Source organism: Podarcis filfolensis, assembly GCF_964270895.1.
Source record: "Podarcis filfolensis genome assembly, chromosome: 4".
In the NCBI taxonomy this organism is placed as follows: Eukaryota; Metazoa; Chordata; class Lepidosauria; order Squamata; family Lacertidae; genus Podarcis; species Podarcis filfolensis.
The window spans coordinates 26,638,285-26,651,530 of NC_139607.1; the positions used below are offsets into that span (position 1 = coordinate 26,638,285).

A 13,246-nucleotide genomic window follows, 5' to 3' on the forward strand; every position below is an offset into this window, starting at 1 on the left:
TACCCAAGACTGGAAAACCCATCAGAAGACTGGAGTTAAAATGGACCCCAAAGAGCACTGGGGGTATAAAAAAACAAATCACGGATGGGTTTCGGGACAGCTAGAACAAATGACAACCAATAGACATTCACAGTGAAAAGTAAGAGACAAACCAGAGAAGGAATGGAAATGGACTCCTAGTAGAAGCTGCAAACCTAACAAGGCAAATAATCATAAATGAAAAGATTTGGGTGCATAATGGGCTAGGAATTCCTCTGCCTCTGTATTGTATGCCTTGAATATTTGATGCTGCAAATGATTTTGAATGGCTGAAGACTGGTGTACTACTTATGGCTACGGAGGGCGTACTACTCTAAAATGACAATAGTGGAATATGACATGTAGGAGACTAAAGCAAAATGCCTTTTCCAAACAAGATCATTTCCTGTTGCGTTTTCTTTTAATGTTTGTGTTACCCCACCCATACTCAGTATGAAAGTACATAAAGAAGCAGCAGTGTAAACAACAATGTGGAAAGGGTTGGCTCTTGTTCCTGCACACCCATTACTTGCATGCAGAACTAAAACAGGAAGCACCTTAGGAAAGTCAAAACTAAAAAAAAGAATAGCCATTGTTCTAAAGTTTGGGATCGAAACAGAATATTAGAGGTAAGATTATGCTTCCTTTTGGATTAACAGAGTAGACAAGTATACTGCCATGCTGCTATGCATATTTTATGACCGGTGAGACGTTTTGTAGGCTTATATTTTTCAAGTGCATAGTTAACATATAGATTTAATTACTTTCAGATTATAGCTTTACATGCTCAGTCTTTATTTAGTGGGTTTAAGTACCAGAGTTTATTTCCTTTACACAATGTAGCTGGCAACAGCTGATTTAGGGGCCATGTTTTCCATTCATAATTTGGTGTAAAACAAACCCCACCCCAATTCTGTAAGGAATGCATCATAGCATTTTTCTGGAGCTCCCAGAAAAATGTTTAAGTGAAAGTTTGTGGGGTTTATGGGGGGGGGGGTTAATGTACACTGAAGTGTCTTGTTCCATTCCTGTTCCATGGTGAAGAGCAGGAGGTAGCTTGCCTTCATTCTTGTGACAACTTTCCCCAGCCATGGTTGGATTTGTTGTTGAATTACGACTTGCATCATCCCAGATCATTGGCTAGGCAGGCTGGGAGCTGTGAATGCAAACAACAACTGGAGAGGCATTGATTCCCTGTCCCCTTTCTGTGCAGTCTTACCACCTTAATCAGAGGCAGCAATCCTTCTGAAAACCAGTTGGTGGAAACTGGAGGAGGGAACAGTGCTGTTGAACTCAGATCCTGAATGCCAGCTTCCTGTAGGCATCTGATTGGCTACCACGAGAACAGGATGCTGGACTAAATGGGCCACTGGCCTGATCCAGCAGCCTCTTCTCATGTATTATGTTGGGTGTAATACAAATCAGTCCCTCCCTGCTTCGCACAGTTGTTTCATTGGGGAGCGGCCTGGACAATTTGATCCGTGGCATAAATGCTGGCGTGAGTGCAGATTAATTTCAACCCCTCTTTGCCATACGTCACGCCACCCATGTACATCAGGACTTGGTGGGCCAAATCAGAACCACAAGCTAAATCTCCACCCTGATGTCCTAGAAAAGAATCCAGGAAATTTGCATTGTTTTGAATAGGAACCGACTTTACAAATGTTTACAACATTAAAAAACAAATCACACTTGTCAGAGCTGCCCAAGGTCCCAGCTCACAAAGGACCAACGCCGCTTCGTTGTTAAGTACGAAAGTCTTTATTGAAGTTCAGTTTCACTTCCAGAGCCGCAGCGTGCAGCTCTACGTCTCAAACTCTAGATCGCTGATGCTGCGTCTGAATCTCCTCCCCCCAGACACCAGTTTAAGACTCTAGCCTTGCTCCACCTCTTCCTCTGTTCTTTCCGCCTCTGGTTCCGCCTGTCCGTCGGGGTCTCGCCCTTTCTAGACTCTTCTGACGCTGAATCCCCTGAGCCTTCCCCCTCCCTCCGGTGGGCTTTAGGAGCTGGTTCCCAATCCGGGTCTCCTGCTGTCCCCCGCGCCTGTACATTTGAACTTGGCGCACGTGCCCAGCCAGCAACTTTCCTCCTGACCGTTTCACTGCTGCTGTCACTGCTTCCCCCTTCGGGGGGGCTAGCTGCAACTGACCTCCCCTCCATTCCCCCACTCTCCGATGGAGGCGTGGTCAGCCCTGACTCATCTTCTCTCCCCGCTGGAGGAGACGCTGGTCCTGACACATGTGACTTTTCCCCCCCACTACGCTCTGGTGGGGAAACTGGTCCTGATCCCCCGCTGCTGTTTTGGGGGTCCCCGCTGGCTCCTTGTTTCTGGTGCGTCCCCCCTGGGACCCCCCTTGCCCTGACCATCGGCGCCCCCTTCTGGGAATCTTCTGATTCGCTGGAGAAGCTCATGGAATCTCTCGGGTCACTGTCATACTCCCCTACGCTACCCTCGGATTCTTCCCCTTCGCTCTCCATTTCCTCTCTCCCCTGTGCTCCTGCTCCCGAGCCCCTGACAACACTGAAAAGTTATATTGATGCTTCTGTTTGCTATTTTATAGTAAGGTCAAATATCTGTCTTAAGCATTTAGGCTAACCACATGGGTATTTGAGTAAATCCCACAGCATTGGATTTCTAGCCTTATTTGACACTGAGCAAATGCTACAATGCTTCCGGAGGGAGGCAGCACACACGGCAGTGTAGCCACATCTATCATAGCACAGCAGAAGTACAAATGAGAGAGAGAAAAGAAAATGGCCTAAAATCAACCATACACAGCATTTACATATTCTTTTAAAGAGCTGGAAAGAAACCCAGTGCCTGATTTTCTCTTAACTTATACAAACTACCGTATTTTTCGCCCCATAGGACGCACTTTTTCCCCTCCAAAAATGAAGGGGCCCTGAAGCAGAGAGTCCCGCACACCAGACAGACATCCGCAGCGTGTTGGAGCCCTGTGTGAGTTCCCGCAGGGCTCCCTACGCTGCGGATAGCAGCCTGCCGCCCGGCGCGAGGCGCACCCTGAAGCAGAGCGCCCCTCGCACCGGGCAAACATCCGCAGCGTGTTGAAGCCCTGCGGGAGTTCCCACAGGGCTCCGTACACTGCGGGTAGCATCCTGGCGCGTGGGGCGCCCCGAAGCAGAGCGCCCCGCGCGCTGGACAGACATCGGCCAGCCCCACAAGCTCGGGGAACAGCAAGGAGGCGCAGCGCTGCCATCCCGCTGTTCCTCGACCTGGTTCGGTTTCCCCGACCTGGTTTTGGGGGGGAAATAAAGGGGAAAAAAATTCCTTTGTTTCCCCCCAAAAAAACTAGGTGCGTCCTATGGGACGGAGCGTCCTATGGGACGAAAAATATGGTATATTAATGGTTTGTGGGGGTTCAACAGTGTGCTTAATAACCTCTAAGGAAGGCGAGTCCTTTCTTTCTCTTCTTTCCAAGTGTACAACCCATGGACGAGCTGTAGTGTCAGTGGACATTGGACACAACCCCAAATAGTGGGTTGGATGTACCATACTTTTCCGTCTGCAAGATGATGTTTTTTTACCCTAAAACAAAGCTTGAAAATTGGGGTCGTCTTATACATGGGGGGGACAGTGGAAATGATTTCTGTCTTGAGTAGTAGATTGTCACTGGCATTATTGCGGGTGATAGGCTGCTGCGGCAATGTCCATTTGTGATTGGGCACTGCTGCGGCAATGTCCTCTTGCGATTGGTTGCTCCTGTGAGAATGTCCGCTGGCGATTGGGCGCTGCTGCAACAATGGCTGTTGGTGATTGGGCCCTGCTGCGGCAATTGGGTCTGTGATTGGCGGCTGCTGGTGTCGATCAGAAATAAGATAGGAGGCTTCTGTGTTGCGTTAGATCGCAAGCATTTGGAATTTGGGTGATTTTTTTTCCAGCATTCCTCCCATTCTGGACAATCTCCTCCCCATTTTCTTAATATTGAGTCCCCAAAATTATGGGGCCCCCATGGGGGCGTCTTATAGATGAAAAAGTACGGTATGTTGTTTGACTAGAAATTAAGAGGGACTTGGCTGCTTGCAAAGAGGCTTCACTTTTACAGAGGAATTAGAGAACATGCAAGTGAGTGATGTCACATGTGAATGAGTCTCATGAGGACCATGGGAGGTGTGCAGGCACCATGTTCCAGTAAGGACTGGGCTTTTGCAAACTTTCAGCTTGTCAGGCAGGGCTTCTAAGAAAGGTCTCAAGGATATGTCATAGGAGGTACTGTGGATGGCAGGTAGACTGCCTTCTGTGCAGAATTTAAAGAACTTTAAACATTTGCTGGTTGATACATTATTGTCTACCACAAGTCGTACAATTCTGGGCTCTCTTCTTCTTAGCCGCAGGTGAGTTATATAGCCTTTGGCAAGGTGTTTCATCTGTTCATCTCTATTAAGTTTCTATGTGAAGCATGGAACATAATGAGAAGGTTTCCTGTTGGTTTCCTGAAGTCTTTAGACAAGCCCTTCTACAACAGTAAGGATAAAGACAACCATAATATGATAACAATGGATTGTCAGCTGAACTGTCAGGTGTGCATTCTGTGGTCTTATCTCTCCCCCACTATGTTTCAGGTGGGCTGCCTGAAACATCATCTGTCTCCCTTCTGCTGTCACTGATGCCCCCTCCTTCAGTTATAGAAAATTAAGCATCAGAAATGGGAAGCTCACTCATTCCCTGCAGTTCTTTTTGTGCTTTTTTGTTACCAAATTTATATTATCCAAGCAAATTCCTCATGGCATTAAAAGTAGCTTTGTTGGGTAAGTTGTTCATGAATATAACTAGGTAGAATTTATACTTAATGTGATTCTTACAAATTTGTACATGATTTGTGCACATAGTGGAATGCTTTTCCAGATATAAATGTACAATGAAGAAGAAACCTTACTGTTACTGTTTGAATAGTTGTAATTATAAATCCTTGAGTTATCCACCATGTTTTCATTTCTTGACCTTCTGGTGACTTTGGAAAGGCAGAGGTCTTCTCCAATAGCAGAGGGGAAACAGTGTGTTATATTCTTTGAGTCATTTAACAGTTGCTTCTGTCACTTTCATTTACTGTCCTGTTTATCTGTATTACAGAATTTGAGATTGCTAGTAAGTAATCTTGAGGTCACTAATTAACAGGTAATCTGCCCTGCAGCAATTACCTAAAAGGATCAAGTGAAGTAAGACTTTGCTTAACGTTTAATGGGTGAAAGTTCATAGGCATACTTGAACTGTATAAACCTTGGGCATCTTTTTAAAAAGTCCTTTTACACATATCACTACAATTTATTTTATTGTGTTTTGTTTTATTTATATCCCACCTTTTTCTCCAAGGAAGTCAAGGTGGTGTACATGCTTCTCCTCTTCCTCATTTAATCCCTACGACAGCCCTGTGAGGTAGGTCAAGCTGAGAGGCAGTGACTGGCCCAAGGTCACCCAGTGAGCTTTATGGCTGAATGGCGATTTGAACCCTGGTCTCTCAGGTCTTCATCTGGCATTCTAATTTCACATTGCCTGTTGTAATATTACTGATCTGCATGTATAACCTAAGCTTTATGGATTGACTATTCTGCCCTATTGTGTACAGTCTCTGAAAGTGTATAGCAAGTGCATTTTTTTTAAAACAGATGTGTGGATATCTGTTACTTTGAGAAAAGACAAAAAACCTAGCACAGGGATAGCTCAGCTGGTAGAGCTCAAGACTCTTAATCTCAGCATTGGGTTCGAGCCCCATGTTGGATGAAAGATTCCTGCAATGCAGCCGGTTGGACTAGATAATCCTTGTGGTCCCTCCCGACTTTACAATTCTATGATTCTAAGAAATGTAGCTGTCATTTAAAAAAATAAGAAACAAATCTACATTCATTTAAGGGTTTTTTTTAAACCACATGCAAAATTCTCAAGAGAATTGCCTTGGGCATATAAAACATGTTCTGGAGTACATGCATTTTAAATAAGTTTTATTATTCTAGCTGAAGAAAAGTTTTATCAAGCTCAGGAATGCACACATATTGGTGAAGATTTCAATTAAAGAGTGAATTGTCTTTTTCTGCACCTTTCCAGAAAAAAAAGTGAAAATAGGGATTTCCCCCCCAAAAACAAATGTGCAATTTCCCATTCCATTTCAAGGAATTGTCTCATTAGAGAGCTCTTTGAGAGAAGCAGCTGTCAGCTGACCAGTGTTGTTCCTTTCAGGCTAAAAAGAGATGGCTTTACTTGATAGGTTACCATTTGCTAAAGTAGGGTTCCTTAAGGGAGGCTTTTGACATGCCACTCCAGGAGAGTTTAGAAATTAATTTGTTTTAAAAACATGTTTTGTTTTTAACTGAATTTGCTCAGTTACTGTCTTTTACGTTCTGGGTAAATAAACTTAGTGTGCTGCATGTGAGTTCTCTGTACCATAAAATGAAAACGAGAAGTTTCCAGTCTTTCGCTAACCCTTTTGTGGACCTCTGATCCTGTTGAAAGACACACTGGCTTTGCATGTAACTTGAAGAAAGGTATTGTGTCCCATTCAGCTTGGCTTTTACTGTGAAAGGTGAAGTTTTGAGCTTTCCTTGTATGTTGAACGGCACTTTAAAGACAGAGGTCACCATCTACTGAGCAACTCTTCACAAAATTGATTTGTGGCAATATGACCTTAAGTCTGATCTCCTTGCTGTACAAGGATATTGCAGAACTGTGGTATCTTCTGAAGAAAAGAACAGGTGCGTCTACCTTTCATGTTTTCTTCCCTTCCCTTTCTTGTTTCCACTTCCAGTGACTTTGCTGAACTGAAATGACTGGTGCAATCTAGTAGTTCTTGAATGTTGTATTAAGGACCTGTTAGGGATCTTCCGGTCCGCTGCGCAATTCACACATTTGTATTTTTCATTTCCAGAGTGTCTATTATTACGTCAGTGCCACGTACATGTTCTTTGTGAGCTTTATCACACAGAATGTTTGTAGAATATATTTACTAAAGGATCACGAATGCTTCCTTGTTGTACCTACCGGTAGCTCCTTTAGAAACTGTTCCTTGTATCTTGCGAAGTGCTGTTTGACTGTCACTCTCCCTCCAAGGCATTTTATTACCTTTGTGAGAAGGCTAGGGCAAAGGAGGGGATTCCGCTACTACATCTTCTTCCAAAACTGTCAGTAGCAAAGCTTCGCTGTCATATCTTTTCTTACAATTTCTTTTAATTCAGAGCTTTCCACAGTAATCTCGCTTTATTCTGATAGGGTATGAATGATGCATTGGAGGCAGTCTTTGCTGTAAATAGTGAAGCTACAGTCCACTGTGAAACTGAAAGCTTGTTTTTGTGGAAATTGGGGAAGGGGAGGGGGAGAGAGAGAAACCAAATGCTGCTGATTCAGTTCACGTTGCCTGTCTTGTGTTCTGTTTGGTATGCATGACTGCTATAGAGGAATACCGGATGAACAGCAGTGACATGTGAGGTTGGTGATTTGTATTCTACCACTTCGGTCTCTGAAATGATACTTATTTAATGTTGAGTTTTAAGTGTTGGCGTGTATTAGGAGATGAGATGTTTTCCATTTAAAGTAAGTTTTATCAAAGGCTCTGGGTGTGCCTGCAGCATCACTGTGCATTCAGGAGAATTGTGCTAGGCTTTTTGTGGCTTTGTGTACTGCTGGAGACAAGAAGGAATGCAAGGTTGAAGTTAAAAAGCATTTAAGGAAACAGAATGATAACAACTAGAAAATTCAAGTCGCCCCTCCCTGCATTTTCTGCCATTGTGCATGAAATGTTTTGCTTGATACTATTATTAAAACCACTTTGTTTAAGCGAATGCTATTTGGGGGAAATGTACTTCTATGCTAGCTGCCAGATAGTGTTGTATGAATTGTTTTAAATATAGTTTAACTTAGGGTAATAGTAAGAATCCTTGTGTTTTTTGGGTAGTCCAACTTGTCTGATATTAAGCAACGGTAGCTCCTGGCCTAGAAACAAAAGTGTTGGCCTTTTTTGCCCATCAGCCTGCAGTTCATCAGCAGGTACTTGGGGCATGGAGATAAGTTTTCAGCTGCTGCTGCTGCTGCTGCTGCTGCTGCTGCTGCTGCTGCTAGAGGTATTGGGACATCAATGTGCAAAGAAGTATGCAATCTGAGGTAAATTCTGAGATTAGGTTTGGCTGCCTGTAAAACTGAGCAGTCCGGTCACTACACACATGCAAATAAAATGTGGACATGCTCTTACTCATCTCTGAAATTGCTTCCTGGTGGTAATTCATTCATTCCATGTCATGTGGAAGAAGATACTAGTTTTATGCAATTAAGATGCAATTAAGGGATGGGGAACCTTTGGCCATCCAAATGGTGGTGGTCTCCCAATTCCTATGAACCCTATCCAGCATAGCCAGTGGACAGGGAAGATAAGAACTGTTGTGAATAATATTGGCTTGCAGGTTCCCAATCCTTGGTGTGATTGATTGGCTTGAATGGAACTGTGAAGTAGGGATGGATATTGGATTTAGGCAAATCCTGGTGTGAAGTGGGATACATTGGAGGTATTTAGGACTTGTCAAAGTGGGATCTTTGTAAGGTGGCACAAGCTGAAGCAGAAATCCCTGAAACACTTTGCGACACCTCAGTGGTGCAGATATAAAAATAATGTTGCAGACAGGCATCTGTTGAAAGTGAAAGTAATGTGTCTAAGCTTACTATAAAGCCAAAAGGCCAAGATGGAATGATATTGGGGAGGAAGAGAAAACACCAGGGCACAGAGAAAGAGCACCATTGCGACTGATGGGTCTAGCTGGGTTATCGGAGGGATTAATTTTGCCAGTGCTCTCCATCCTGGGTTCTGTAGGAGAGGGAGCAACTTTGCAAGTGGAACGTATGTGTCTAAACTTAAGAGAGGTGTCAGAATTGGATTGGGAGAGGTTTTTTTGCAACTAACAATTCTAGCTTATAATCGACCAGACCGCCCTGCCCCCCCCCACAAAAATCCTATGTTGTTGCTCCCCAAAATGAACTGTAAAGGTCCCTAGACCTAAAGCCTAGGCATCTATTTGTGTACAGCTGGCCAGGTTTCTCTCTCATGCTTCTAATTTTCAGTCCAATTGCCCAGACAACATAAGGTGAGGTTAAGGGATTCCTTTTTCTGCCCACCACAAAATTGCAATGGCTGCTCTTGCATGAAAATCACTGCAACTTTTCTTCTGAAAGTGGACAGATTTATGCCCTCAGAATAAGCGACCTTGCCTACAAATTTCAGCCAATTCTGACCAAAAAATTTTAAAAAGAGGGCATTACTTTTTATAGTGATCTGCAAAAAGAAAAGTCACATAAGAATCAGCTGTACTTCCTGGATTAACTCTTTACGTAGATTGCTATACAGAGAGAAAAATAGCAAACCTGAACCAATGTTTCAGCATTCCCATCTCCACATGGACTTTTAGGAATTTGGAGTGGAATTCTCTTTAAAAGACCTTCAAGTACTGCTGAAGGCAGTATATTCAGTTATGCACTTCAGCAAACTCTCATACATTTTGTTAGATCCTACATCAGGAGGACCAGTTGGAAAACAGTCATACCAGGGGCATAGTTTCCTTACTGCGGACAGATTGCTCTGTTGTTCAGTATCAAAAAGACTTTGGTTCAGTAGGTATTTTGCTTCACTGGGACCTCAGTTTAATAAGTATTGTACTGGATGGCAAGGGAAGCATAACCTTAAGTTAATGTCTTTTATCCAACTGCTTTTGTGCAAATGAATCAGAGCTGATGGAAGAAAATTAGTTGGGGGTAAATTCAACTGGAGCCAATAGTTAAATGCAGTGCTTTTTTCTGGGGGGACGCAGGGGTATGCATACCCCTAAACATTTTGTGAATCTATATTTGGCCTCATTGAGGGGTAGTATTTCAATACGAGTAGGAAAATGAGAGTACCCCTAAACATTTTTTTTTTAAGAAAAAAAAGCACTGGTTAAATGTCCTGATTAATTTGTAGTGTATACAGTTCAAGCAAAACCATGCACACATTATATCAATGAAGGTTCTGTACTAGGGTCCCACTAAGACCCATTTCAGGGTCTTATTCTTCCCTTGCATTTCGTTTCCTACTTCTGGGGTCCTGCAGCTCTTTGTGTGGAGAGGGCACACCACAGTCTTGAAATTCAGTACCCTAGGTGGTAAGTTGCTTTGAAAGAGACAGCTGAAGTTGGCAGAAAGAGACCTCTTGCAGTTCTTGAACTATACTGACCTTAATAGTTATATGTGCTAACAGTCCAGTCCCATGCATGTTTACTCAGAAATAAGTCTTTGCTGCATTGGGAGCAATGCGTGGTGTAGTGGTTAAGAGTGGTAGACTCGTAATCTGGTGAACCGGGTTCACTTCCCTGCTCCTCCACATGCAGCTGCTGGGTGACCTTGGGCTAGTCACCCTTCTCAGAAGTCTCTCAGCCTCACTCACCTCACATAGTGTTTGTTGTGGGGGAGGAAGGGAAAGGAGATTGTTAGCCGCTTTGAGACTCCTTAAGGGGAGTGAAAGGCGGGATATCAAGTCCAAACTCTTCCTCTTCCTCCTCCTCCTCCTCCTCCTCCTCTTCTTCTTCTTCTTCTTCTTCTTCTTCTTCTTTGAGGCTTACTCACATGTAAGAGTACATGACATTGCAGCCTAAGTTCATTTGTTGAAGCAGCACTTGGTCAGGAAATTTTGATCGAGATCTGCTGAGTTGAATGACCAAAATGTTGCATTGTGGATGTGGGGTGATGGATCTGTTAGCATGTGGCGAAGCTGTTAAGCAACTGCCTCATTTGCATCCACTGCACAACTCAGATCTGAATCCAGTTTAACTGTGCTGACACTCTGTCTTTTTTTTTAGTAGCTTGATGGTGACTCAAGTAGACAGGAGTGGAACTGTAGGGTGGTGCAGGGCAATGGCACAGCGTTGCTTTGCCTGTATATAGAACGCCTCGGAGATCATCTCCAATTGCTAATTTTGTATTATTCATCGACCCTTGGTTTGGATGTTTAACTTACAACAAAGAAGCATGCTAGCAGCTATATAGGATCTTGTTGGTTTATTACAGTTAGTAAAGCGAAATTAGCATTGCTCTGACTGCATCTTGAAGAAGGAATGTTAAAGGAGCTTGCGTTTCCATTTCACTTCTCGTGTGTTTGGGCTGAAAGGTGGAGGTTGGTTTCTCTTTCGGCTGCAGCCTTCCCACCCCCGCCTGCTTCACTCAGTGCTTTACATCGTATAAAAATTAACCTGAAGTGAAAGGTATTCAGAGTTGTGAGATGCATTCAAAGCTGAGGTATGGGGTCAGCTCTGGTCACTGAACATACTTGCTACAGCTTATCCACATGCTCGTTTGTTGTGCTCTTTCAAGTGAGAGAAATTTGTAAAGATCAGCTACTGCAGACTTTATATTGTGAGCATACCTGGCTAGGCTTTGCCCAGTTGCTTGTAGCATCATATGCAGTGGTGCATTCAGTAGTAACTTCCAGTTTCTTATTGCCTGCCTTGCATGTGATGTGATTTCGGGGAAGAGTTATCCTTACCACTTGATCCCAGTGTTACACACACCCCAATATTTGAGCAGTGAGGGGTTCCAACAGAAACTTTGGTTTGGGTCCCTTACGATGTAGGTCATTGGAGGCTTATGACATTGCTGTGATACAAGGTTTATTTCCAAACACATAAATATGAGATGGAAGGCTCACCGCATTAACTCCCAACAGAACCTGTTTCCCCAGTAGGTTCTAGGGAAGCCCTCAAATGCCACAGCTTTGGTTTCTCAAAGACAGCAAGCCTTTTCCATCCCAGTTGCAAGGCTTACATTGTCTTTTCTTCCATTTCATGATACACTGATTACAATGCCACCAGCCAGAGGAAGGAGAGCATAGACATTCTGCTGTCCAGAAGGATCTCTGACCGCTAACCTGTGTGGCAACAAACCACCTATACTTGGTCAACTTTTTAGTCATAGGCTAGTAACTTGGACAAGCTTAACCTGGCAGATTTGTTGGGTCTTGTCCTAAGCTACTTCATAAACTAACAAAAATGCTTCCATTAGCGAGTACGTTCAGGAGAAAACCCTTTCTGCCATATTAAAAAAATTGAGGTACACAACTTAAGTCACCAACATTAGACACTGATAAAGCCCATTGATTTTTAAGCCTGTTCTTAACTATCCTGCAGAAATCATGTCTTTAGTTTTCAGGTACAATGTTTTGAAATGGTTACTGAAAATACTGAGGAAATCTCAGTTACTGTAGTGCTTTAACTGCGAAATCATCCTTCCAGGTTACAGATTAACCCAAGATACAAGTAATATATTGCAAGGAGGAGGAATGGAGCATGGAGTGCTCAAACTGCTTGTCCTTTCCTCTGGATTTCCTTGTGGGGCTAATAAAACTTATGTGTTATACAGAGTGTGTTTTTAAATGTCGTCATTTTCTGTTTCTTCTTGAATCTGTTAACTTGTTGAAGTGAGCTTCTAAGCTAAGAGGTCCGAAATGACAGCTGTTTCTTCAGTTAGTTAACAGTGGCGTGCAGTCATCTTCCGCATAAAGGGCCCCACAGTCTAATCTCTTTGTAATTCCAATCTTCTTACTGATGGAGCTGGACAGGCTATTGGTAGGGGGCAAGATAAAGACCCCAAAGGGATGAAGAATTAAGGATTTGCTTCAGGGTTACAACTCCCACTTGTAACTGATGAATGACATTAATGTCTATATTAGTCATAATACAGGGAATGTCTTCTTCTTCTTTTAGTGAAGATATCTGTTGGTAGACTACAATACATTCACTTGTGTTTTGTGAGTAGTAATTCACTTCCCAGACATAATTAATTTTGTATTTTGTGCACTTAAAATAGAGCATCTATAGCTCAAGCATTTTCTTTCGAATGCACCTATTTATATCATTAAGGATTTCTAAATTTAAAATTGCTGCTGAAGTGTAGAAGAAAGAGCAATTGCCCTCATTCTTAGTTTTCAAAAAATGGTTGTCAGTCATAATAATCACCATAATAACAAAATGTTGCAAGTAGTAGTGATTTACCCTTTAAATACTTCCACATTAACAGCAGTGGAGAAATCCATGAATACTATGGGTCAAAATGTATCAAAAGACTCAAAGCCCATGTGAGAGGCACTTCTTTTTAACCTGTTAAAACGAGGTCTGGGCGATATCAGCTTTTCAACATTGAGGTGTATCGCCAGCCAAACATGGTTTGGTGGAATACCGCAATATATAATAATAATAAATAATAATAATAATAATA

The 13,246-nt window shown here is 42.9% G+C and overlaps 1 protein-coding gene across 19 annotated transcripts in view; it reads left to right on the forward strand.

The window, feature by feature from the left end:
• Window positions 1-13,246, forward strand: part of MCF2L (MCF.2 cell line derived transforming sequence like) — a 116,942-nt gene that overhangs the window by 45,939 nt on the left and 57,757 nt on the right. For 2 of the 19 annotated variants that reach the window (XR_014547215.1, XM_083610471.1), the window contains exon 1: window positions 6,603-6,720. The exons of 14 other annotated variants lie outside the window; for them this stretch is intronic. Coding sequence is in view for 3 of the 5 variants with exons in the window: in XM_083610471.1 (XP_083466597.1) it covers window positions 6,648-6,720 (73 nt within the window). In the remaining 2 variants the exon portion in view is untranslated. Of the gene's footprint in view, window positions 1-6,546; window positions 6,721-7,380; window positions 7,451-13,246 lie in introns of those variants that run through there. 3 more of the 19 variants (XM_083610474.1, XM_083610484.1, XM_083610472.1) reach the window with 3 other exon arrangements.